Source organism: Astyanax mexicanus, chromosome 3 (assembly GCF_023375975.1).
Source record: "Astyanax mexicanus isolate ESR-SI-001 chromosome 3, AstMex3_surface, whole genome shotgun sequence".
NCBI classification, from domain to species: Eukaryota; Metazoa; Chordata; class Actinopteri; order Characiformes; family Acestrorhamphidae; genus Astyanax; species Astyanax mexicanus.
In genome coordinates this window covers 27025085-27052787 of record NC_064410.1, presented here as the reverse complement: position 1 = coordinate 27052787, position 27703 = coordinate 27025085, and the positions used below count along the sequence as shown (strand labels likewise).

Here is a 27703-nt window from a genome sequence, read left to right as displayed (position 1 = left end):
AGAAACCCAAAAAAGCAAGTACTTAGTGTGGTCAAATCACTTTAAATACCTTTTTTCATGAAACGCAACATGCAAATCCCAAACCTGCAACATAAGGTAAAAGCAAGAGCTGTCCAGGTGTTGAGCAAATCTGGGATCTTCTTCAGATTAGCACAGAAGTGAGGACTGTTTAGAAAGCATGGGACATCCAGAAAAGTGTTTTTCTTAAAAAAGACATTCACATCCAAAATGATGAAAATGTCTTTTTCCTGTTTATTTACTTAATATTTATAATATATATATTTTTTACAAAATAAAAAAAACATTATGAAACAAAAATGTTTAGTCTGTGTGTAAGTGAATTGAGAGGGGGAGGAAAAAAGCCATTGAACAAACATGGACTACAGTACTTGTGTTTTTATATATATATGTACAAGACAAGTTTATCCATTTAATTTTTTTTTTTTTAAAACGCACAGTACAAAAAGAAAAGTCACTGACAAAAAAGGAAACCCATAATACAATTCTCTCCATCAGTACTTTCCTAATTATCATAATATTAATAAAATAATATTTGGGGAAAGGTGATGACTCTAAGGAGAGGGAGAAGATTGCAATGTATAATGTCAGAAGAAAACAAAAATTAAAAAATAAAATTAAACAAAAACAAAATGTATGCCAACATATTTGCACATACAGAGCGACCTACGGATATTCTGACCTGTCCAGTTCACAGCATCTGTCCAACAGCAGAGACGCTGTGATGCCTCTGAGGCCAGAAGTCATGCCAGGTTATCCTACCCTTTCCCACCCACACAAAACAGAGCAACGGGATGAAAAATAAGGGAAAACAATACACTGGGATGCTTCATAGAAAGGAGCTCGAGTATGCATATGACCAGTGTCCTCTTCATTCCAAACCTGTACAATAATTACGGGCTCAAAGGGTTTATTTTAAGTGAGTCCAACATTCACACACCAATGGCCACCCTTATTAGAGACTCGTGTATGTAGGGGAGAAAACCAAAGAAAACAAAAAAAAAAAAAAAAAGTACTTAAAAAAAGAAAAGAAAAAGAACACTCCCACACTTGAAACATATCCAACATATTTGTGCCCTCGTATACATTTTTATATATCTATATATTTATATTTGGTAAAAAATAAACTCCACAACTGCTTTAGCCGATCTAGCGCAATACCTCCCCCCAAAAATAAAAATTGGTAAAAACCTAACAAGGAAGGAGAAAAAAAAAAAAAGATAGGGAAACAAAACCCAAACACACACACAACCACTAAGATGGTGTATCTGGGTTTGAAAACTGATAGCCCAAGCAGGGTGCAAAGTAGAGAAGAGTGGGAAAGAAGGGGAGAGCGAGCGAGAGACCAACAGAGGAACGCCCAAACAAAAACCCTCAACTTCTCTCCCATTATCCCCAGTCCTTCCAAAAATTAACATCCATAAGAAAAAAAACCTTTAGAAAACAGCTCTATGTTACATATGACAGAACGAGAGAAGGGGTTGGGGCATTTTTTTTTAACACAATACAAACTCCAAACACTCAATACTTGGCTCTTGAAGGCCTAAGTTACTAGAACCATACACCCTCCAAACCCCTTCCTCTTTAAGACTCCTCCTCCCCTGGCCACCCTGCCCCTCTCCACAGTGCTACCTCTTAGTACAGCACCACCACTGGTGCAAGATGGTACTGCAGAGACACTAGACAGGGAGAGGCGAGAGGGGCAGTGGAAGAAGGGCGCAAAGAGGGGATTTATTTTTCTTTTTTAGGGAGGAAGAAAAGGGTCCCCTAATTTAGCCTGTCGTACACCACATTGGAATATCGGGAGGGTTAATTGCCTCCCCAGTTATAGCTGTTGTAAGCAGACTTGTTGATCTGGGACTTCTGCTGAATGGAAGCATTCTGACTGCGCTGTCCAGAGCCACTCTGAAACAGATGGGTGGGGAGAGAGAGAGATAGAGAAACAGACACTTTAAAACACAGACCGATAATAAAAAAAGGGAAGAAGAAAAACAGAGCAGCACATCTATAGATGTAAATAGAGTGTGAAAATTCTGTCAGACTGATTTGAGGTGCCAAAATTGTAAAAGATGTTTTCAAATTCACAACACATTTTTCCCTCAAGTTGGACAGGCTACAACTGCAAAAGACTACGCAGGATTTATTGGAGTGGACATGATGGAGCTGGAAAAACAAAATTTATAAATCCTTGTCTGATAAATCTTAAATTTCCACAGTAAAATTGCAGGGTCATTCAGACATTCAACTTCAGACAAGGGCTGGGCAATATTGTAGAAAAAATAAAATAAATAAATATTAAACATGGTGCAACCAGAAACTTTTTTGTATTTAAGTTTAGGAAACATGTACAATGTGAAAATCTGTGGAAAAAAAAGAAGCAAAATGTCTATTGAGATTCTCTCTGCAGCTACTATATATAAAGATGTACAATCTCTATTACACCATTCTGAGGATTACATTAAATAAAAAAAAATTATTAACCTCCCATTGCTACTTCAGACTGGTCTCTCTTTATAGGACTTATATGGTCCTTGTTTAATGTATTAACAAACTGATCTCACTCTGGTGTTTAAGTCTAGGCAAATATTTTATGTCTGTAGGATATTTATTTTTTTATATTCAAATTTAAATGGATGAACATAAACATTATCAAAATCTTAAGGCTCTTTAAACAAAGTAAGATCATGGCCATCGAAGACCATTTATGTCAGTGGTACTGATAATAGCATGAAATACAATATTGTTCATTGCAAAGTTACTGTGATTAACAATTGTTCTTCTCTGTAATTTAATGCAACCACCAATTGGTCAGGTTTTTTATGCATTACTTCAGAGAGTTTCTAAAATAGTCATGGTGGCTCCTCACCTGTCCATCCTGCTGTAGGTGGTGGTGTAACATCTGGGAATGTGGCTGCTGATGGGGAGCCAAAATATGCATGAATGGGGCAGGAGCATAGCCAGCTGCAGCCGGAGGATTGATTGGACCACCACTGCCCAATGCTGAGGGCAGACTGAAGGAGGCGCCAGGTGTCCCCGTGTGGAAACCCTGCTTGTCAAATGACTGGAAAGAAAAATAGAAAAGATCAACACTAAAAAACACAGAAAAAAGTGTCACAAAAGAAATAATAAAGAATTTGTTTATACTGGACTCACCTGTGTCTTCGTGTAAACAGACCCTGAAATGTCAGGGACTCCAGTGTTGCTGGAGGTCACTGAAACACCTGAGGGAAAGCCAACACACACAAAGGCAAAGAGCCACAGTGTTATTCTAACAGAACCTCTGCTAAACACAATAGACAAACACTGAAGCTTCACTCAAAAGAAAAGACTATGTATCTAATAGGATTCACCAACCCTGCTCCCGCTTAAATGTTCAGCTCTACAAAGTAATTATTCCCCTGACCTGATCTAATTTCTGCCTTCAGGAGAGCTTGGTCAGCTGAATGGGGTGTATTAGACTACGTACTAGGGGTGTCACGATTCTCTAAATCCTCGATTCGATTTTATTTCTGATTTTAGGGTCACGATTCGATTCTTGATTTTCTTTTTTTACAGCAGAGGCCTATGCCAGTTTTAGGCCTATGCCAGTTTTAGGCCTATGCCAGTTTTAGGCCTCTGCCAGGCCTATGCCAGTTTTAGATTAGTCTATGGTCAGTCATTAGTTTGATTCATCAAATTTACAATATCTTATTTCAAAAGGTGGGCTTGATATAAGTAACGCAAAGTGATCTGTAATACACCATATTAGGCACTAATGGTCAAATTGAAATAATTTGTAATATATATGTAATGCCATCTAGTGGCTTTTTTTGGTAGCAGCAGTTTTGCACTATTAAAACAGCAATGTGTCAGGGTCCCTGAGAATGACGTTTTTTTTTTTTTTAAGATATATTATTAACTTTATCTGAGAGAAAGAGGCTCCTTAAGGTACCAAATCCATTATATTTAAGTCTAGACAAAACATTTATATTTTTATAAGTTTTTCTTTAAGATGTGAATGTCCACTTTCTTTGGAGAAAGGTCTGCTCTTTGAGCTGTCACAATGTCCGTGGCGTCGGCTACAGTGTGCTGCGCCATTTACGTAGCATGCTGCGTCATTTGCGGGAGGGATCATCGATCCTTTTTTTGACTTCGAGGCTCGAGACCATGACATAATTTCGACACCCCTACTACATACACATTAAAAGCCACATTGCTCAAATCATACTTGATTGAAGGCTTACATTCACAAATGTAAGTGACCTGTATCTGTGTGTAATGTGAACAAATCTGTCCCTGAAACACCTCACATATGCACACATTGATACGTGTATGAACATTGCCTTTTTCACAAGCAACCAAAAAAACATCATATTTGAAAGTTGACTCGTAGCTTTATAAAGGGAAATGGATGTTAGCAGATCATATGTGGAGCATCTTTTGCCGGAGTGGAGAGCAAACAGCTGGTCTGAAGTACATGCTCAGGTCGAGGAAGTGAAAAAAAGGACAGATGGTTTGCTTTTGCTGTTTTTGCAGCTATAGCTGCACCAAGAGATGTGTGGGTACGAGAGAGAAGCACAAAGTGCATGCGTAAAAGCAAAAAGACGCATTAATTCCGTTTTGATCGTTCACATTCACGTTGCATGTCCACGAATCAGATACGTATCCGATTAAGGACCACACATAAACGTAATTTAGATCAGATTAGGAAAAAAAATGGATTTGACACGTTCACACATGGGGAAAATAAATAAATAAATAAATAAATAAACAAATAAATCAGATCTGAACCACATTGAGCAAAAAAAAAATCAGATTTGAGTCACTTCAGCCTGGTAATGTGAACGTAGCCTAGAGACTGAAGATGGCTGTAGCTCTTCAGGGCAGAACTGTGACCCCTGGTCATTACAAATGAGTAGACCCGTATTAACAGATTATTTGTAGCAGCTATCTTGGAAACACACGCTATTGTAACAAACCAATGTTAGAATTATTAGGTATACAGGAACAAGGCTATAACCAGAAAATCATCAGTAACAAGCACAATAGTGTTGGATTTAGATGGCAATACCACACACAAACAGTGCCACTAACTGAGAAACAGAGGGAGGACATTTTTAATTAAAGACTTTACGGTTAAAATATGCAGTAAAAATATCAGAAATAAATATGTATACTGAATGAGTGTGATTCTAATTAAATCAGAGGTGGCACAAATTTGGAAACACACTACAGTATAAGCAACAACTGTAAAAAAAAATAAAATAAAATAAAAATCACACAATGTGTGCAACTCCTCAGGATCATCCAAATGGTCATGGGCAAACTTAAGACGGGCCTGGATTTCGTCTCTGGTGTTTTCAGACAGCTCTTTGGCTTTAGCCATGTTAGTAGTTGGGAGTCTTACTAATTGTTTGGGGTAGACAGGTATCTTTATGCAGCTAAAGATCTCAAACAGTTGCATCTAATTTAGAATAATAAATGGACTAGAGGTGGATCTTTTAGGGACAGACTAACAGGACTTTGAGGGCCAGAATTTTTGCTGATTGGCAGCTGTTCAAATACCTATTTGCATCAGGAACACACAAATAAATTAGTAAACAAAAAACAAACATTGTGATTTCCGGATTATTCTTTTTCTTTTAAATGTCTCTCTAAGTGGGAAAACTTGCAAAGTCACAGGGTGTTCAAATACTTATTTTCCTTACTGTATGTCTGGCTGCCCTGTTTTGTACCTTCAATTATGTTATCCATTCATATGGTGCAGTGACTCAAACAGGCCATTTACAGGATATAATGATTTAAAAGGAGTTTGTAAAAACTAAAGACTTTTACCATAACTTTGGAAATTATAGTAATTTATACACAGTTTCTTCATTTTCTTTACTGGCTCAAACTAAAGCATGTTGGTTTCAAAGCATTTGCCCTGATCTGAGCAGAGTACAGCTCTGTTTCACTTAACCTCCCACTTTTACAACATTTTCCACAACAGTCTCAGAGTTTGTAACTGAGGAAAGCCCTGATTTACCCGACAGATCTTTGAACACACTAAGTTTTCTACAATGTGTACCGAAGAAGCTCACCAGTTAAGATACACCAGGTAATAAACATGAAGCCAACAAAATCTACTTCTGAGATTGACACAAAATAGTATTTACAAAACTAACTTCAAAATTAGATACAAAACCTGCGTATCTTTCCTCCTTTTACAATTAATTAATTTTAACTATGATCAGACATCACAATTCACTTCACTCCACGGTTGGCAAAGTTCTAATCCAGTTTGCAACCCACAACAAATTCACAGCTTTAAATAAATAAAAATGAAGCTATTAACATTCATATTATTTTAAATTCTATTTAGATGGTTAGAAAATTAACTGTGCACATAGGCTTACGCAACTGTATATATGTGTGTAGTAATCCCACCAATTCACTTAAATATGCCTAGACTTGGCATCCATCAAAAAAAATATTCAAAGTTAATTTCTAAATGGGCTGAACGATATAACAATCCTGATTTGTTGTCACATTGCAAGATGTGAAAAGTTTCTCAATCAGAACTGAATTAAAAACTACAAAAGCTAAAATTTCTTGCCAAAATTCCAGGACAGGATCAGTGGCGCTCAGGTGGCATGCCATGGCTTCATCAAGCTTCCCCTGGTGAGGTTAGTGGCAGTGACAGAGGGAGGGGTGGAGGGGGGAGAAAAAATAAAGAGGGAGGGAAAAGTGGGATTTGGCGTGAGACTACACTCACCAACTCCCGGCGCGGTGACTGAGCTGGCGGGCTTGTTTTGCGCAGAAGCAGCGGCGGCGGCGGCAGCAGCAGCGGCAGCCACAGCGGTGCCATAGCCGCCCTTACAGAAATCCCCACTCCCAGCTGAAGCCTGGCCCAAATCCTCATAGCCTGCAAACGGTCAGACACACAGCCACAGCCCCACAGCGTTAGACACACACCAGGCAGGGCCAGAAGGAGGGAGTGGGGAAAGGAGGAGGTGGAGCAGTGGAAGAGGACAAGCAGTAAAGCAGCAAGCAAAGGGTGTGCACACACGCATGTGAATGTGTGCGTGTTCTATGTTAAGGGCACAGAACAGAAGTAATGTTCAGTGTATGCACGAAAAAAAAAAAGTGATAGGATATGGGGGGGAAAGAAAGAAAACTAAATCAAGATATTTGAAACAGAAGAAATCAACTAAAGAGGAAATCCCACATAATAGGGAAGACAAAAAACGAGAATTTGGATAGTAAATGAATAAATGATGGAGGCAGAAACTAACAGTTTCCTTTTTGTTAACTAAGGGAAGAAATAAATAGGACAGCAAAAAAGTGTATATGGAGTAAAGCAGTAAAACTCAAAAGTAAGAAGACACTGCCAACACATGGTGAACATGACTGGAAAAGGAAAAAGCAGGCAGCATGTGGATAAGCATGTAAAAACCCACCACCTGAAACCAGGTCCACACCTAACCTCACCACCCTGTCATCATTGTGAGCACTGCCACTGAAAGCAGCAGCTACAATGTAAGGCAAGGCAAAGAATGAGACTAGCCACTCGCCAATAAATGTAATGCAATTTTTGTCCTATAGCACATTTCTTTTTGCTACTTTTGTGCACATACAGTAGCCATTCTTTAAAACGTCTTAAGGGTAAAATATAAAAACAATGCACATTTAGGTCCATCAGGTACTCAAATAATCTTAAAAAAAAAAATGAAAGAAAAGTTGCTATTCATAACAAAATCCACCTACAACTACCTAACTATTTGTTTCACCACACCCTGAATGCTATATTAAAAAAAAATTCTAGTTTGAATACTAATCCCTGTGGACTTTTCCAACTTGCATATTTACTGTAGTTTTCTCAGACGCTGCCATTATTACGTCTACAGATTAGGGATGTCCCGACAACATTGTATTGCTCATATTCATTTGATTTTGAGTATCTGCCGATCCAAGTTGTCTTAAAAATGTCTCAGGCTTTTTAGATAAGAATATTTTTAACGGAGTGTAACAGTTTTAATGGAGGAAATAAACACTAGTGTAGCTGCATATTGAGTGTGCATGTATGAAAGGGTTCACACAGTGATCGTGTGTCGACAGTTTGGAGGAAAATGAAGCGAGGATAAAAGTAGTAGATGGCTCAGTAGGTAGCTAGTTTGCTGGATTACTCGATAACAGGTGATGCCGCACGTCCCGATTTCCTAGCACACCAGCCCCTAGCTGAACTCACTGCTACTTGCCTCACCTGAATGATTCTTCCACTCATGGAACTACAACACCTCAGTGATCCAGATATTTTCACTTTATTCAGATCCTTTGAAAAACTACACGACCAGACACTATTTACAATCACATGATCATATCGGGGACATCCCTACTAAAGGTACAGAGCAATTGAACAACAAACGATATCTGGCTAATGTGTGATTTAGACACCTCAACACGTGTAAACACTTATTCATTGACTGATTTAGAGTGTTTCCCTACGCATGTAAACACACACACACACACACACACACACACACACACACACACACACACACACACACACACACACACACAAAGACCTGAAGCCATTATTAACTAAAATGCTACATAACTTACCAGTGCTATATCCATGGGATCCATAACCACTAGCCTGTTGGAAGGGTGTGGCTGAAGCATTGACACCAACATTCACACCATGTTGTTTTGAGGAGGTAGGTGCAACCTAAAGAAACAAAATAAAAAACAAGTCCAGACACTTCTGCAGAGACAGCACTGCTGCAAAATAACTTGCATTAAAACTGACAAAAGTACATTATACAGATGCAATAGATTAAAGATGACCATCAGAGGCTTTTGCAGAAGAAAAAAAATAAATAAAAAAACCCATCACAACCTTAAAGCAAATATCCGTTATTTTTCAACTTACATCAGCTTTACAACAACATTTGTGAAGGTCAAGTGTTTCAACTCCACAAGTCAATAGGGGTGGGAATCGTTTACTATCTCACGATTCGATTTGATTCCGATTTTGGGGGCCACGATTCGATTCAAAATCGATTTTTGATTCAAAACGATTTGAATTATAAAAATTTCTGCTTCTGGCTTATGAATCTTATTGAAAAAAAACCCTCCATAATATACACTGGTCCTGGAGCAGGTAATGTGTTACAAAAACAATAAAATGTGCAGGAATGTGGGTCCTCAGTGACAGAGGAATCACTGGGATATCACAATGACGTTAATGAACAATAAATAAATAATAAATAACACTGCTTTATTACCAGGCTACTAGCGGTGGTGTGCAGGTGACGCTGCTGGGCTGATGTGATGATAGCAGTGGAGCGCTAAAGTTCAGGAGCAGCTGCTGATTAACTAGTTAATTTAAGGTCGTTGTATTTCTTCAGAAAGGGGGCAGGAGGTGGAGAAATTAATTCATATTGTCCATTCCTTAATTCCTCTGTGATGAGGAGCTGAAATTAGCTCTGATTAGCTTATTGTATTTTTCCGTTCCGCCTTAAATGCTGCAGCCCGCTGCCACCTGTAGCGTTATTTAAGGTGGAACTGGAAAGTTAGCTAGTTAGCTAGCTAACAGTTACTGAAACTAACTACTAGCGATCTTTTTTATGCTTGTTATGAAGCATTCTGCCATAAAACATTGAAACTACACGTTAATCTAATGTAATATAGTGCTTGTTCTGCCATCTTACCGGTGATTCTCAAACACCTACGCTCTGTGTGTGTCTGGAAGATCTCCGTTTGAAAGGACAAGCGCTATCCCCAGGGTTGCCAGGTCCAACAAAAATACCCAGCCCAAAATCAGTCTAAAACCCGCCCCTCAGAATCGATTTTGGGACATTTTAAATCGATTCTGAATCGTAGTAAATGAGAATCAAGATTCTTATGTGAATCGATTTTTTGGCACACCTCTACAAGTCAATAAAGCAGTTCTCACCGGAAACATTGCAGGACCGTACTGGAAAGTGTTGGGCAGACCAGGCACACCAGTGTAGTAGGGCAGGCTGGTGTAGCTGTAGCCAGGGGGCAGTGCAGGGTTTAGGAAGGGCTGTTGGGTGGTGTGGTGCGTCTGGGTCTGGCTCTGCTGAGGTTGAGCCAGAGTAGTCGCCGGGGCTGGAGATGACGTATCCCCACGACCAAACTTTGTCAGGTCCCCAGCTAAGGGAGGACAGGAGAGAAAAGTTGATGAGGGTTCAACAGTGGAAGAGGGGGCAGGGGGGGGAAAAAGAAATTCAAATAAATAAATAAAAATGCCAGCCATCATATTTCAATTTTGCTTCTGATTTAACACTGTAGATCTGATGGGTATTTCTGAATAGCTGCTCATTTTCCCCTGAGTTGTCACAGGAATCCAAGACATGGTCAAAACCATACTTGGCATGATTGAGAGATGCATTATATTTAGATTAACAGCCCAACAAGCTAAATTTTTCTTTTACAACAGGCCTTTGAAAACGATTGTCAAATACTCAAGCACAAACATGTTTTGAGAAATAGAACAAGGAAAAAAAGAAAAACAATTACCAGAATAAGGGTTGCTAGTCAAACTGCCTTCCCTTCCAGTAAGTGCTGTTGTTGGGGTAGCAAATGGGATGCTGTAGTAATCCTAGAGAGAGATTTATACTTGAAAATTAGCTGCTTCAAGAACAGGCAACCAATACTTAAAAATCTGTAAAACACACAATACAAACAAAGACTAGTTATTAACACCCTTACCAGTGGTATCCTCGTCTGGAGCATCTGAAGGTCATCGTAACCATAAACCTGGGGCTAAAAAACAACAATATGTAACCCTTCAACATAGTGACAAGTTATTTCAGAACAAGAGATTACTAAGGAAAAGTTCAGAGCAGAATTCAGAGCAAAGTTCATGTGTTTGTTACAATTTACATCTAGTCTGGTTAGTTTTGGTTTCACACTGCAGTTTACTGAGAATACTGAAGAATTTCCTTGTCATCATCATCACCTACACTATACTGCCAAAAGCTCCAATCAGTTTCATGACCATGTGTATAAAAACCCAGCACCTAGTCATTCAGACTGCTTCTACAAAACATTAGTGAAAAAATTGTTCACTCTCAGGAGCTCAGTGAATTCCAGTGTGGTACCATGATAGAATGATATCTGTGCAAAGTGTCCAGTCATAAAATGTCCTCACTGCTAAATATTCCACAGTCAACTGTCTGATATTATAAGTAAGTGGTAGCAGTTGGGAATGAAAGCAACTGTCAAGCAACTGAAAGCATTTTACGAGATCCGTCACTTTCTGGTTGAGCAAGGTCAGTTGAAACTGAGGTGCATAGTGCACAGTCAGTGCAGAGTCAGAAAAGTGCTTTGGTTTGATGGATCTAGACAGAGGCTGGATCAAATTTAGGTGCAAACTAAAGTCCAAAAGACCATACTAACGAAGGTATGTGTGAAAACAACCTTAAATCTGCTTGACCTGGTTTGAATATGTAATTGTTATCACTTGTTCACATAGAAAAAAGAGAGAGAAAAAAAAAAGAAGAGGCCACCAAAAATACAGCGAAGGACATTCTCACCGGGTATGCATGAAGCAAGCCAGGAGCCATGATGTACGGATTAGGCAGCAGGGGGGGCACTCCTGGTGGCAGATTTGGAGGTGCTTTCCCTACAGGAAATTGAGACAGATTTGTATGCTACTAAGTAACAAATAACCGCATTTCCATCATACCTACAATCTATGTGGCCTATATACAGACATGCAACACTTTACTGTTGACTGAAAAGTGTTTCCATATCTGTACCAAACTCCTTCCCAAACAGGTTAAAGCAAAACTTGCCATCCCTAGAGAACACTACAATACTTGTCAAAAATGGCCCAATTTCCATTAGGACCCCAACCCTTCTACTGAACCAGCCCACAAGTGACCAGAAATTAAAGTTCCTCCTTGCAGCATATTCTTACCTGAGGCAGCTGTGCTGCGTGATGAAGAGGCTGATGAAGGTGCAGCAGTAGCTGATGCCACTGAAGACGAGGCAGCTGCAACAGCTGTTGGGGGAACGATGGAGGTGACCCCACCAGTGCTGTTGAGACCCATAGTCAAACTGCTGACCGGACCCAAGCCTGACTGGGCAGAAACGGCGCTTACAGACGAAGAGGCAGGAGGAACAGGTGCGCTGTGGGAGACTGGGGCAGTGGAAGAAGAAGAGGGGGCGGAGGAAGGGACAACAGAAGGGGCTACTGCAGATACCGAGGAGAATGAGGATGAGTGCAGGCTGGAGTCTCCATCCACACTTGAATGCTTAAAAGCAAGGAAAAAGAAGAGTATTGCAGAAATTAACAAAAAATCAATCAACACTGAACTTCACACTGAAAAAGAAGTCCTGCTTTAAAAGACAAAAAGAAGTAGCAGAAAAAGCACCAATATTTACCAGCAGGCTTGTGTTGTTTGTGCGGCCCGATGACGTCAAACTGTTCTGTTGTGTAGGAATGGAACTGAGGAAAAAATAAAAATAACATTCAGAGATTCTTTTCCAACCACTTTCACACTAAAACAAAGATCAGTTTGGAAAAGTGCTTACTTGTTGTGTTGTGGAGGAGGAATCGAATTGGAAGAAGGGTCTTCATGCCCAAGAGCAGCGAGAGGTGTCTGATGGGATGTGGTCAGCAGAGAAGTGGGACCTGACGCTGTGTCTGTTAATGAGACTATATTTGACACAGTGGAAGGTGGAACTGCGTCAGACGTTGGCTTTACAGACAATGCAGAGCCTGCTGCAGCTGTACAAGGAACAGTTATGGAACGCAAACATACATTAGGACCAACCAGGACTGATAAAAAAAAGATGTAGAAAACCTACAAAAAAATCTTACCTTCCAGAGACTGTGTTGTCTGTATTGAAGTGAATCCATTCTGTGTAGATACCAAACATACAAAAATTTTATTCATAACAAATACAGAATAAGTAAATCCACAGACACAGGCTGATAATATGCCTAGAAGAACAAGGTACCTTGGTTTGCATGTCTTTCTGTGGTGAGGATGAGAGAGAGGGTGGATAGCGCCGCGTCTGACTTGTTCTCTGTTCATACAGATCCATTTGAGTGGGGTTGGACAAGGCTGGGGCCTGCTCACTACAACACAGATAAATTAACGGCATTTACTACAAACTAAAAAATTAGGTTAAGCATTGTATTTTGTGAAACAGTTTACCCATTTTTACAAAAGCTCTATCCAGATGGGATTAGTTTCTCAGGAGGATGTCTGTAAAAAATATTTCACACTTTTACTCAGTGATAAAAATAAAACTCTTGTACTGGACTGCAATTGAAAAAACAGAAGGATCAGTGAGTTGTTTTTGAATTTCTCGGTCACATCTCGTGTTCCACTTGCTGTTGTGTTTACTTAGACCTCTGTGGAAATGCTCGCTCAAAGTGTAATTACGGTACATGGCAGTGGACAAACAGCTATTTTATTAAACGTGAGGTGACAAAACTCACAAGATGGGACTAAAATTACCGGAGGACCACAGAGTTCAGCAAAAAACAGTAGGTAATTCAGCCTGTAATTTTCTCAGAGAATGTCTGAGAAAAACAACATACATGGTCATTCCGGAGGGGAATAAAATCACAGAGGACCCCACCCTCATAAGAGAGAAACTAACCCCATGCAGGTAGGACTTTTGTTCAACTGTCAAAATAGTATAAATATAAGCAGTAAGAACTGAGACCTGAGGCTGTTCTGAGCAGTGTTTGCTGATGCAGTGGTGGTAACGGATGCAGTGGAGTCATACTCAGGGAGGACCGGTTCCGAGCCAAACTGTAATGCTCCAAACTGCAAGTTGAGTCCAGATATATCCGCTGAACCAGGCATCTCCACTGCTAAAGCAGGAATCTGGCAGCAAAGAAAACATTTCATTGTATATATGATGCAAACAAATAAAACCAATAGAAACGTATTTACTTCATATGTTTTTGCTCATTTCAAAGCATCAAAATAACTAACCTGGGTTACCAGACCATCTAAAAAGCATAAGCAATAAAATGTTAAAAAAAGAGAAAAATAAATGCAAAACCAACCAAAATACTAACTTTGGTGGCAATGGAGGTTCTCTTCTTCTGCTGTTTCAGCTTATGCTGTTGCAGAGGCAGGGGACTAGAGGCCTGTGGGTCAGCAGGTCCTGGAGACATCTGCTGGCTTGAGGCAGGTCCTGGTGGCTTTGGGAGCGGGGTGGAGACAGTCTGGGCCAAAGATGATGAGGGGGCCGCCTGGGAGGGCAGGGAAGAAGTAGATGGAGGAACTTTATCCTGCAGAAAGGCATCCATCATGGAAGATGCAGTGGAGGTGGGCTGGTAGGGCTGCCGCTTGGTGAAAGGACTATGCACTAAGGAATCTGTCTGAGATTTTATATCTGTGGAGAACATCATGGAGGAATTAAACCAACAAATAAAGAAACATCACCACATATCCAGTGCATGTTCTAGGATAGTGTGTCTAATGTTCGGTGTTGCTGAAGGTTTTAACTCCAGTAGAGCAGAAGCACGTCAAGAGTTTTTAAAAAACTGACAAAATGATTAAACAAGTGGAATCAGGTTTTGCAGCTGGTTGTTTATATTAAAAACCTGCTGCCACACCGGACCCTTGAAGACAAGATTGGACAACAGTCCACGCCAAAAATTTCTTTGCTCTCTTACCATACTGTCCCAGTGCAGCAGGGCTGGTATCCCAGGTGGATGGGCCTGTGTTTGGGGGTCCGCTCTGAGAGTGCTGGGCTGCCAGCTGAGCCAGAGCCTGGGCAGTCTTGAACTGTTCCAGGAACTGAGAACCACTGGTAGAGCTGCCATTGTTGCCTTTTGAGTCTCCCACCTCACCAAAACCTTTACTTAACATGCTCACCTAGTGGGACACAATGTGTTTAGTATTTAGATCTAGATAAATACTAATTACAAAATTTGACAGGTGGCAAACAAGTTTTTTTATGTGACTTCAGCATTTAATGTAGCTGCTGCTATAACAAAAAATGAAAAGAAAATTCTACAACTAACTAAAAGCTCTGCTAGTCTTCCTAGTAAAGTTCAGAGACAATAGAGAGCTTTTTTCCCCTTCCCACAGTCCCCTCTGTGGTAAAATAAGGCCCAAAAAATGATTACTTTTTATACATCAACAAATAAGCTAAAATGCAGAACATTTTTGTACAAGATCAAAAACAGTTTCAATACTCCCTTACCACACTGTGTGAACTGTAGGAGGAGCTTGAGGAGGGCTGTGAGAGTGAAGCAGGTTGTTTGGAGTTGCTGAAGACCAGAGACTGAGACAGAGATTGGGGTTGAGGAGCTTCAAGTGGAGCTGCCTCCGTCTCAGAAGAGGAAGAAGGGGGTGTCTTGCCCAACAATACTGCCAAATCAATCCTGTGATTAAGTGGGTAAAAAGACAAAATCAGCAGTTGCCTTACTGATCCATCAGATATACTACGGATCAAATCAGATCTTGGTATTGGATGAACGTTTTCAAATATGTTTATGCATTTTTAAAGTAGTTGTTAGTGATCTTCCAAGCTAGCTAATAAAATACCAATCACCACAAGGTAGTTTAGTACTAATGTTGTCACACTTATTTTGACTCGTGTCTTAAAACCAAATTCAGCCAGTATACAAAAAACAACACAAACAGAACACAAAGTTTTTTGTTGTTTTTTCATAATGCTGTACAAAAATCAGACATCAATTTTATTAGGCTCCTTTAACGCCACCTAACATGATTTCAGCGATTAGGTGCTCCACAACATCTGAATTAGATATAGTTGCATTGTGAAATAAAGCAAAGCAAGTCTGAATGGTTAAACATACCATGTGTGAAAATTCAAGGTGGCACCAGTATAACAGTAACAGTAAATCCAGGTTTGCCACATTTGTAGGCTTCAATATAAAAAGGTGCACATTTTGGTGACTGAATGACCTCATTAGCTAACTTCAATAACGCAACACTGCCAGCAACACATTTCAGACTGACAATGAAATAGTCCACTAGTTATACCCATTTTAATGCCATTTCAGTCAAGTATGGTGATTAAAAAAATTCATGTATGACTGTTCCTACAAATGTCACATTTTAGCTTTCAGCATAATAGATTATATAACATTGTGTAATCTGAGAATAAGGATTTCTTTAGCATACCTCTGTCCAGCAGTTATAGTGACATTCTCTTGAGGCATTGGCATGGTAGCCACACTGGAGGCAGTAAATATCTTGGTCTCTGACAACTTCAGACACATCAAGGAAAGAAAATTACACATTGCACAATTATTTTTTTGCCCAGCAAAAAAAAAGAAGAAAAAAAAAAGGTATTACTAACATCCTCATTCCAGTCTTCAGTGCCCCACTCTTCTGTAGCAGTTCTCCAAGCACCTGAAAATGAAAATAGATAGGATAGACGAAGAAGGCACATTAAACCACATGACTAAAGAAGACAAAACTAAATCAGTTCCCAATTTGGGATTGCTACACACAAGGCTGACACACTTACCAGGAGCAGAGTCAAACTTTTGGGGGTAATTTGTTCCTTCTCCTCCAGTGAATTCAAGTCCTGCTGAAAAAAGTAAAACCAAAATGTTCTTAGACAGCCATAAAGACCAAAATGGCAAATAGAAAACAGATGAGCAGCCAGAAAAAAAAGAATGAGGATATTAAAAATATACAGTTATGTATAGGCAGCACAGAGTCCAACAAGTGACCTTAACAGATCTTAAGCCGATTCTGACTAATATTTTTGTATAAACACAGTTAGAATAAAGGGAGCCAAACATAATATAGGCTCATTTATAATCAATGTTAAATACTGATGCATACAAAGCCTTCAATCTGTGCTTTGTGTTCATTTGTACGCATATGGACACAGAGGTACCACTTAAATATGGAGGCAACGTAGCCAGTAAAAAAAACAGTCATATTGGCACATCAAATATTTATCGGACAAAAATGAAAACATTCCAGATAAACTTTGAATTGATTCATTCAATTAAAAGTTTATCTAGATTTTTCTCTTCTGTAAGTTTTTGTTCTTGGTCAGTCCACGTCTGACTATTTTGTCTTTCTTAGTAAATACATTAGTGACCACATCAATTGTTTGTTGTCCATAAAGGCCCGTATCCTCTGGCACTTAAGCCCTGACACATCCCGACTGTTTCAATAGCGAGAGCCGCTGCATGTCGCAGTGCATGCTGAGCTGCGTTGCATTAAGCACAGCGCAGCCCCACCCTCCAGCGAAAACGTTTAGCAGAGCTCAACTTTATTCAAATGAATCTGGCTGCCGCGCTTTGTCCAGCCAATCAGAGAACATCAGGCAGCGACTTCACACACATAGGAGCACCACACACAGAACAGCCTTTTAAACACAAAAAAGCTAAACTGTTAGAATATGGATTTATAGAATTCTAGATTACAGTGAGATTGATTCAATTAAAAAAAATCTTAAACTTATAATGAACATCTGTTGCTTCCTCTGAATATAAAAAAACGTCACAGAAACGCCCACATGCGAAGAGCCGAAAGATCGGCAAGGCGACATGTGTTGAAAAAAGCCAGTGGACACGAACTGTAACATTTTACTTTGAGATGCCCTATAGTTGATGTACTGATCAAGTTCGCTGCCAACATAACGGACACACAGAAGTGTGTGGGAGGTGACTGCTACATTGTTTAAAATAGAAGTTTTTTTATAGTAAAAAGTGTATAAATTAGCCTTGAGAAAAGGGTATTAAAGGGATACACACTGGCTCCATCTTCTGGTTCCAGGTTGCCTGTGTTGCTCCAAGTGCTTCCCCCAGCATAACTCTCCTCTGTCTGGGCTGGCTCAGCATAGTCTGCTGGGTTAAACGTACTGCAACAAGAGAGACAAAGAGGGAGGCCATTACTGGATAGCACAATTACTAATGACAAAACAGGGAAGTGGGGGAGGGTAAGGATGGGAAGGACCCTTCAAACATAAATAAATAAAAATGAAACAATCCAAGCCCTCAGATCCATCCTAGTACACTACACAAGCTACATCAACCAAAACTATACAGTAAAAAAACAGCTTCAAAAAGGTACGTGAAGGTACCACTTAAGAGATAAATATTTCAACACTATGCCTCCTATCCATAAAAACAGGCAATCTGCTAACTACAGTAGCTTAATATTTTAAGTCCAAGACCAGAGAGGCAAATAACCTCCAGGTCACTGGCTTCTTTGCTACCTAAACCTGCCCCCTCCCCTCCTTCCCACAGGTTGCCCCACGTTTGGTTCCACACATTTTGTTTGGCATACTGACAAACTAGTGACATTTAACTCACCTTTCATCCCCTGACAAATCGTATCTGGGGCCCTTATCAAGCTGGCTTTAGAAAGAAACAGGGACAGTTACAAGCAACACAACACAGGGCTAAATACAAGGGACTAAGAGTGGTGTGGCATCTAACTTTCAGCTGTATAAAATTGTAAGCACATGAACCCAAATTATCCTTAATGCCATACATTAGATACAATAGCCTGCTACAAATGGCACAGATAATTGAAAAAGATTAGAGGCAAATATGTCTCAACTTGTGCCACAGTTTCAGATAAATTAGATTAAATTCCAAACCAAAAAAAACCCATGCAAAGTCCAAACACACACTAACAAGCCATCATTCAGTATGAAGCCTAACAACAGCAGATGCAGATCAAGTGACGGCCTAAAATCCTTCCTGTCACTGTCTACGCTGCCAATTGCAAATTGACTGAAACTAGTATGCTTCTAAATATTTTAACAAAATTAGGTGACTAAAAAAACAAAATGGTCCCAAAACAAAAAACAAAACAAGAACATAGGTTACATTCTTTACACATTGAAATGGCAAGAAGGCACTTGACTGCTGAACCATTTACTTACCAGTTTGAACTGTTAAAAAGATACACCATGTCCAAAATGTTACAGACACTGCAAAAATAGATTGTTGAGCAATGACTGCTGATAACGGTGGTATTAAGTTTTGGACTGTGAGGCAGTGGAACTGCATTCTCTGCAGTGACTAAATACAGTTTTAATAGTCATTATGTTTGGAAGTGATATTTCAAGCTTCCATCATCTATACAGCTAATAGCTCCTAGTCTTACAAATTTAGCTTTAGTAGATGAACACAATCAAATCCTCACAGCAATCGATAAAGCCTTTCCTGAAGATTCAAGGCTGTTACTGCAGCAAAGTGGGATTAACTCCCTATTAATACATATGCTTTTAAAATAAACATTAAATGACAAGTTTGCTACAAAAGTTAGACATGCAGTGCACAATGTTAGAAAGTAAAATCTGCTAATGGAGGTTAACAGTGAGCAAACATGGGAGATAAACAGTAGACACCTAGATGATGCAGAAGACTTAAACACACCTGGAATGTTTGTACTAAAGCTGCACAACATTGGAAAAAAATTACATTGTGATATTTCTTTTTTTTCTGTGATATATAAAAGGATGAAAGATGTTATGATAATACTGCAATCTGTACATCAACAAGTGGAATAAAATTTTAAAATAACATTCTGGTATATACGTCATGTAAAATGCTGTGTGATTATTGTTGTATTTTAAGTCTTAAAAGTTTATATAAAATAAATAAATAAATAGACATTCTACAAAGAGTTTATTGCTCTACATTGGTAAAACTATACATTGTGCAGCCCTACATTGAACATACACACTCCACACGGTCAAAATGCTTCAACACTGGTTACAGAACAAGAAAAAGAAAACCAGGCCTAAATACCCTCAGAACTAGGTCTAACATGCAGGGGTTATTAGACATTAGATCTACCAGAATTGGGATTAATCCTAAACAGTTACAGGAAGGTGCATGGTGTCGCATGTACAATGTGTAGTATACATAGTCCACAAGCATCTAAAAAAATTGAAAGTCAGAGCTCATCTCATTTTTAAAAAGTTAGCAGTGTTTGGTTGTGGTAACTGTGTGTATGACTGTGCCTAACCCAGATCCCTGTGTAAAGAAACACTGTTGCACTGTTCTATGAGCTTCCTTTCAAAGAACTGAAAATATATGAATGAATTATACAGTTGGCAGTAACTGATTGTTTCCCAATGAAAGACTGAAGGATTTTGTTGGGCACATGGAAAAGGTGGGTAGACGCTGTGCACTAAAGTAGTGAACTTACCCCATGCCCTGAGCTGAAAACCTTCCACCTCTCCTACCAGCCCCACCTGAAGGAATCAGACACGTTATAAGTTATGACCAAATAAGTGACAAATTAAATAAGGGCTCTGCTTTCAGTAAGAAGGAATCCAAAGACCAACCTCTCCCTCTTCCCCTTCCCCGCCGGCCACGCTCCGTCCCTCTACCTGCCACTCCACCTGTCTTTGACCCATCCAGACCATTCTCTTGCCCACGGACTGCAAAAGAGAGATGCAGAGAAGAAAAACATAGAATTAAAAACAATAAATAAATGAACAAAGAGGAAGGAATGAAGATGCAAATGATGAGAATACAAGAATGAATGTGAGTAAAGAGACTTAACAGCACAAACACTGAATAATCAATCAAGCAGTCATCAACTCTCAATGTTGAAATAGAGATATACATAGTAAATCAGTAAGAGTTTAGGCTACATTTACACAAAGGAAAAAGTAGCCAAAAATTTGTGCCATTTTGTGTGGCAGTGTGAATGGCAAAAGAGAAATAATTATGAATTGGATTCAATTCACTTATTTATATTTATAAAAAAAAAAAAAAATTGGGAGGAGAAGGAAAAAAAAGTACAAGTAAAACTACACCTCAGCAGATGAGTACAAGATGGGTGGTGTCAAAGTGAGATAAGACCTAATATAATAATAATTTTGGGCAAGATCTCTGTAAAAATAAATAAATAAATAAATAGAATTACAGTGAGCTTAAAGTAAACCTTGTATTTGGTGAGAAAATCTGATTTGATTCGAGGCACTTTTACCAGCTGTGTTCTGCATCATATAATTACAGACTCCACAATGACACTATTGGTTTAATTGAAATGTGCATCTCTTTATTTGCATCTCTCTTAATACTGTCTTGTGCACTACAGATAGCAGGTGTTTGCTGATAGACTGTATCTAAGGTAAGTAATTAATCATGTTCCTTTTTATTTTATCTTAACTGCTCTTATAACATAGTGCAAACCTGCACATTGCTGTGTCTCATGACAACAAGACTTACACTCTCTCCCACGACTAGCTCCACGGCCCCTTCTTGGTGCCCCTCCTCGGCGACGTGCTACATCTCTCTCCCCTCCTCTCTCCCGGTTTTCCTTCCCTTCTTCTCCTCCATCTGTCTGCCCACTTTCCTTTTGGCCTGACACTCCTTTCTTTTTTCCAACCATTTCCCATGAATCCTAAAGGACCAAACAGAAATAATATCATCTTACTTGTGCATGAACATGAAGTTATGGGTCTAACGTAGCTGTGGATTTTACTTATAAAAATGCACTTATTTAGACGTCAATAAGAGTAAGCACAGTACTCAATTTAGATAAATCAGAAATGTATCTGTTGGAGCTTTATGTTGCTCTCTGACTCACACAGAGACTGAGGGAGAACATCGGGTAGTAGCTCTGATCTTAATCTAGCACACACTGTCCCCTTCAACACTACTGAGGAAGCTATGGAGGGGTTCTGGCGTGCTTATGATGGATACACAAAAAAGCATGTACTGTCTTAATCCAAAACTGTTTCAGCCAATTCTGTCAGTGAGTTTAACACAAATTAAAAAGTCTTAAACAATACTATTATGCAGTGCTGTTATTTTTTTTAGGAAAACAGTTAACAGTTGTCCCACTTGAGAACATTAAATAGGACTCGACAAAAACAGATGACAAATAAGACTGACCATAAGACCACTACAGACCAGTGGCCTTAACTCACAGTGTCCGGGCTTCCTTCCAGTAGAACATTGATGGCTCTATTGACATCTCCATTGCAGTCATGCAGCGCAATCATTGACTCATCTTGGTCCTTTCCTGTGATGTCACTCAGCTGGACAATGAGCAAGAAATAAGATCAAGCAGGTAAAAAAAAAATAATAAGCAGGCAATAAAAATAATAATTAACTCTTAATTATTGAAAATAAAACACAATCAGAAATAACAGAAGGTGCTGGAATTGTTTGTAAATAAGTAACATTTAATAGGACTCTGAACATATTTCTACAGTGACCTGGAAGTGTCACAAACAAGCTGAAATGTAGTAAACCATGCATGCAAAGATAAAGAACCAGGCCATTTTCAGTGTTTTTGAGCCTGATGAGCGTGTGTTGGAGCTTTATGTTGCTCTCTGACTCACACAGAAACTGAGAGAAAGCATCCGGTAGTAGCTCCAGCTTTACTCTACCACACACTGCACCCTTCAACACTATAGAGGGAGCTATGGAGGGGTTTCTGCTGTATTCAGCATGTGTGTGATTGAATGTTATACATTTCAGTGAAACTTTAAAGGAACTCTAATAAAAGAAACACAATGTCCATACCTTGTTCAGTAGAGTTTATCATGCCAGCAAATTAAATAGTTTCAGAATAAACAAACTGAAGTCACTAAAGACAGATAATTTAAACATTTTTTTAATCATTCCAAAGTTTCCACTGCAATGTAAGTTACTGAAAAAAAAACTTTAGTGACTAACCGAGTAACTCCCAGGCTACTATCAACATATTTTTATATATATTTATATTTTTATATATTGTTTACATTTTACATGACTGTTTCTCACTCCTTGTACTGGAGACACCCTGCCCTGGGCATTTTACTGAATTTCCTACTTTAGCACACCATGTTACCCTAAATAAGCTTGTTCAAAAATTACTGTTTGGGAGCAAGAAAGTGACTAAAATGTAGCACAGCAGTGACCATGATAAAAAAAAAAACAATCTTAAACACACAATCAACATCATGGAGAATCAACACCGAGTAGGGCCACGCTATTTCAAACTAAGACGAAGTGGATAAAAAAAAAAATCTGTACCTGAGGAATAAGCACCATTTCACAGTTTAGAAAATAATGACTATTCTCACCTGCTTAACCTTCTCTTCAAAGTCAGCATCGTTGTGGTCCGAGATCATCTGCGCGAGTCGGATCTGCTCAGCGGTGGCCTGGGCAAGCAAAATAAAAATAGAATTAAAATACATCACAGCGATATTTTAAACATTTCTCTGAACATTCACCTCATGCTCAATTTTCACTCAGCCTTCCTATTTCAATAAGAATCTGATTACATTTGTGATTTTTGGCATTCGACAGAGCAAGCATGAGGACTATTTTCTACAATGTGTGGACTTACAACAGTTTTTCTTAGTACTAAATTTGTGTTGGTTAAGACTACTGTGAGTTTGGAAGATATTTGTCACTGTACACTCAGGAGTAGACAAAATATTACCAACTTTGAGTTGGCATCTGACGTTTCGTGCCACAAGTAAAGTTGATTACATAGTAAGATACTTGGAGGCATGAGAAAAATAGCACGACAAACAATTCTCAAAGGATTACCAAACATATTGTGGAAAAATGACTATTAGTAAAGTTAATTGCAAGAAGGGAATTAGCGCAGAGCATTCAGGAAGCAATACGCAGGACTGACTGTTTATAATCATTTCCTATACTGGGGTTACACTCTTAAACAATACTGCCTAACTGGTCATTGTGGACTAGATGTATTTATAGTTTGGTGAATTTCCTCTTCTATCAAACCTGATTCAATTCATCAAGCTAGTGTGGGCATTTAGTTACTACCACCTAGATTAACTCTTCCAGAAAGTTTATTAAGCTTAATTAAGACACTAGACAAATGTCAAGCCAACCACAAACTCAAAATATATAAACATCAAACTATTTTTCTAGCCTTTAACTAAAACGTACACTCTTTTCAGATCACTGCCAGCAAGTTAGTTTGATAGAACATTATGAATTTAGAATTTATGAATTTTACAAACCACTGTGATTTTTATGTCTGTACTGGCCACGACTGTTTTTTACCCTTACTCCTGCTCTGAGTAAAATACAGGTTAAATGATCGCATGTTCACCAATGTTCACCATGTTCAACAGAGGTCTAAACGTGGTCATGTTATTGGCCACTGGCACGTTCTGCTTTGGGTCTGAAAAGTTTTCAGATACTAGAGGGGACATAGCATATTCCACCACCATTGACAAGTCGAAAAGTGTTTGGAAACCACAGCAACTCAACAAAGAAGTGGGAGGCCATGTAATAATACAGAGTGGGGCAGCAAGTGCTGAAGACCATAGTGTACAAAAGTCGCCAAGGCTCTGCTGACAACAACGCCAGAGCTCCAAACCTGCTGTTTTAGCTTTAAAGGAGGACAAACCCCATATTAAATGTATATTGTTTTGGAATAAAGCCTCATAAAAGCACTTGTAGGTGTCCTAATACTTTTGTCCACAAAAGTGTATCTGCACATCCTCCTGTGTGAGAAAACCACTAAAACAAACTGAAAACAAGCACAATATCATGCCAATGAAAACGGCATGGTGTTCAAGAGAAATACATTCATTTTTAATGGGCATATGAGGCTAAAAACAGGTAGACTAGCAAATCCCACATTTTTAAACATTAACAATTTAATATAACATAAGAAAAATGTGTTTTGGGGAGGGAGGTAGTGCACTTTAGGCTCCTGTGGTGCAGCCTAAGCTTTTCTCCTTAATGTCATTTTGTCTTTACATTACTTTTACTGTTATACAATACATATAAATAGTTTGGAAACCAAAGCAGTACTTTTTCACTTTTACTTGAGTAAAAAGCTTGAGTTAATGCTTCAACTTGAATCAATACTCCTTCCTGAGTAATTACTGTCAATACTATTGACATACTTTTGGGAAGAGAGAGACTCACCTGAGGCCTCTGCTTGTGCTGAGACTGGCTCTGTGTCTGACCCTGTGTCTGCTGCTCCCAGTTACCCCGGTTTCGGCTGCTGCCCACCGATGTCATCATTTACAGTATATACAAATAACAGTATTTACAAAGGAATAACGCCTAAAGAGAGAGAAAGGAGATTCACACATGAGCCATATACTCTGGCAGCTAAATGCATTTTTTATGTACAACCCTTTACATTACATTACATTACATTAGGCAGATGCATTTGTCCAAAGCGACTTACAATAATGAGTTACATTCTTGGCTTTCCAAGTAAGTGCAAAATTGTAAATGCACAGCCAAATCAAAGAAAGACATTGTCAACATAAAATTAGCCAGAGCCATGCATAAACAGGATTTAACAATTTAATGTAAATGTCAGCTTTTAAAAGGCTGCATCACTCAACAGACTGCCACAACCAACCACGAGGAAATGGGGTGGTGGAAAGAAGTGAGAACTGCGCACTTCCCACTCCGCATATCCCCAAAAACTGAAGTAATCAGCTTAACCCGGTTTAAACGCGTTAACGGGGGTCGAAAGATGGACGCCGTCGTTAACCTTCCCCTCAGTTACAGCACACACAACACACTCAAGTCTGGATAATTGAGCTGATAGATACACAACTAGGAGAAGTAGGCGACGGTACGAAACGTGGATGGAGTCACATAGCTCCCATCACACTGCCAACCACCAGCTTGAAGCTGCACGTCCGCTGCGAACAAGCCATAAATGCGCTCGGTGTGCTAAAACCGTATTTTTACTGATTACACAAGCAGTGGCTCCTCGTCTGATACCGAAAGCCGCACACAAACAGGAAGAGTAGCTAACCGCGCTAGCAATCCGGATTAAAATCGAATGCGGTCTGGCTAAATTAGACATTTGTTTCTCATTTTATCTTTTGATGAGGTTCCACTGTGTAGTTTATATTTAGAAAGTGGACTGGCTGACCACGGCAGCCCATTTACTAAGTCAAATAGCGAACTACAGAACTGCGAATCCGTGTTCCTAATTAGCCAGCTAACGCCAGGTTAGCTGACCTAGCTGGTAAAACACAACACAAACCAGCGGTAGGTAGTTAACGTAGCCAGCGAGCGAGCTATCTGAGTTAGCCAAGCTAGCTAATAGTAAGTCTTTAGCTAGCTCCAGATTTGCTAGGCTAACATTTGAAGCTCCTGAAACTGAACACTAGCTAGCTAACTAGATTACACTAGCTAGAGAACTAGAATACAAACCAACCACTACATTTTCGGTAACTCACAAATGATAGTTAGCTAGCTAGCTACAGTTTTATTGTCTCCAATTACACCTCATTTAATACCAGGAAATCAAAAGCAGCGAAAAAACAACATAGCCAGCACCAGCGTATCTACTTAGGTTAGCTAAACTAACTAGCTTAGCAACGTTAGCAAGCAAGCGTCAGTTAGCTTAGCTTACCTGCTAAACTGCTTTAAAAGTTGTCGGCTTGGTTACCTTATCCTACACAAACCTAACTTCAACAAGCGGCTGCTAAACTAACTACGTTTTATTACGAGAATATAGTTAACCTAGCCTAGCGGAACTAAACTACATACAGAAACTACAAAAAGTCCACAATTAATCTCCAAAGCTTGTCGCTGTGTGTTGTAGTCTACTATAACTGAAACCTGTAAAGTTCAGGGTAAGTGCAGGTATGACTTTTTAATACTACTCGGAAACAAAATTAAGAAAAATTTCACAGTAACAGTGGCAAAAAGCACCCCATTAATATTATATTCACAGACTTACATTGTTATTGCTGTATGTTCTGACTATTCTATATTCTAAAAACATAAGTTAACAGTTTTTCACGAACAAAAATGTATTTAGTTAACTGCTCTGACGCCGAAAATAGCGTTCTGTGCAAAATTAGTCAAATTTACACTTCCTCCTGTCTACAGTATTAATTCGGTAAGCTTGAATTTTGAGTTGTAACATAGCTAACGCTAGCTATTTACTGACTGTGACATTTTTAAGCCTTTAAGAACCGTATTAAAGACATTTTAAGATGAATTATGGCCTGTTTTTTCTACTAACTTTATTCAAGACCTTTTTAAAAGACTTTGAGGTTCTGTGAACATGCTGAACGTTAACCCTTAGCTAGTTCGTTAGCCTTGCGCTACAGCGGGCAGGCGAGCTAGGCTAGTGTTAACTGGCTCCCTTAAAGGCAGGGGCGGCTTCACCGCTCACCGCCTCAACCTCATGGCCGACCGGTTAAAACACGGCGTTTACCAGCCGACACACGACCACTCGTCGGAGTTCCGCACACACGTCGTTACACGCCCGACACATATAAACTGTAGTAATTCATAATAATTGTGAGCAACACCTAAACTGGCTACAGCTAGCTGGCTAAGTTTTTTTCTGGGTGCGTTTGTTCCGTCTATCAGCATCGCTGTCGCCAGCCTAGCCGCTCCAGCAGCGGACGCGCTATTTCCAGCCCGTCTCTGTACTCGAGCCCGAGGCCCGAAGGCCTTCAGCGACGACAAGAGATAAACAAACGATGCACTGACCAGAAACCCTTGTGGATGCCTCGAACTTTGGCGACTAATTTGGGCCCCGAAATCGACGTCCCAAACGAGCCAGAACCAAAACACGAACTTCCGAGTCCTAGAGCGCTCCGCCTAAGCCGAGTGCGAGGCCGAACCGACTCGCGCAGACAATAAAGCCAGGCTCGGCGTCCGTCGTTACCTGTTTGTGTTCCACACTGCCGCCCAAAGCGCGCCCAGGCACTGCAGCTTCAGCACACCGCCACCATGTGACCGGCCCGGCCCGCAGCTCCGCTTCAGCTCTCTGCAGACCGTCTG

General features: G+C 39.6%; 1 protein-coding gene across 12 annotated transcripts; it reads right to left on the bottom strand.

Moving 5' to 3' along the window:
* Positions 1-196: 196 nt before the first annotated feature.
* On the bottom strand, positions 197-27703 carry ubap2l (ubiquitin associated protein 2-like). Of its 12 annotated transcripts, none has more exons than XM_049476235.1 (30): positions 27588-27703; positions 24857-24997; positions 23023-23100; positions 21880-21990; positions 21176-21350; positions 20284-20379; positions 20145-20190; positions 18293-18337; positions 17732-17838; positions 16486-16548; positions 16315-16367; positions 16137-16222; positions 15190-15370; positions 14657-14858; positions 14054-14373; positions 13693-13856; positions 12976-13096; positions 12836-12875; positions 12547-12742; positions 12397-12460; positions 11930-12266; positions 11544-11632; positions 10717-10770; positions 10525-10606; positions 9938-10158; positions 8602-8707; positions 6759-6904; positions 3172-3255; positions 2885-3079; positions 197-1923 (listed from the first exon to the last, which is right to left on the bottom strand). In XM_049476235.1, the coding sequence occupies exons 2-30, from the start codon at positions 24953-24955 to the stop codon at positions 1828-1830; spliced, it is 3657 nt and encodes a 1218-aa protein (XP_049332192.1). In that variant the 5' UTR covers positions 24956-24997; positions 27588-27703; the 3' UTR covers positions 197-1827. The 12 variants fall into 12 exon arrangements, with proteins under 12 accessions (XP_049332192.1, XP_022522545.1, XP_049332191.1 ...); XM_022666824.2 differs by lacking the exon at positions 27588-27703 and adding an exon at positions 27410-27581 and having other exon boundaries at positions 3172-3239; positions 6755-6904; XM_049476234.1 differs by lacking the exon at positions 27588-27703 and adding an exon at positions 27410-27581.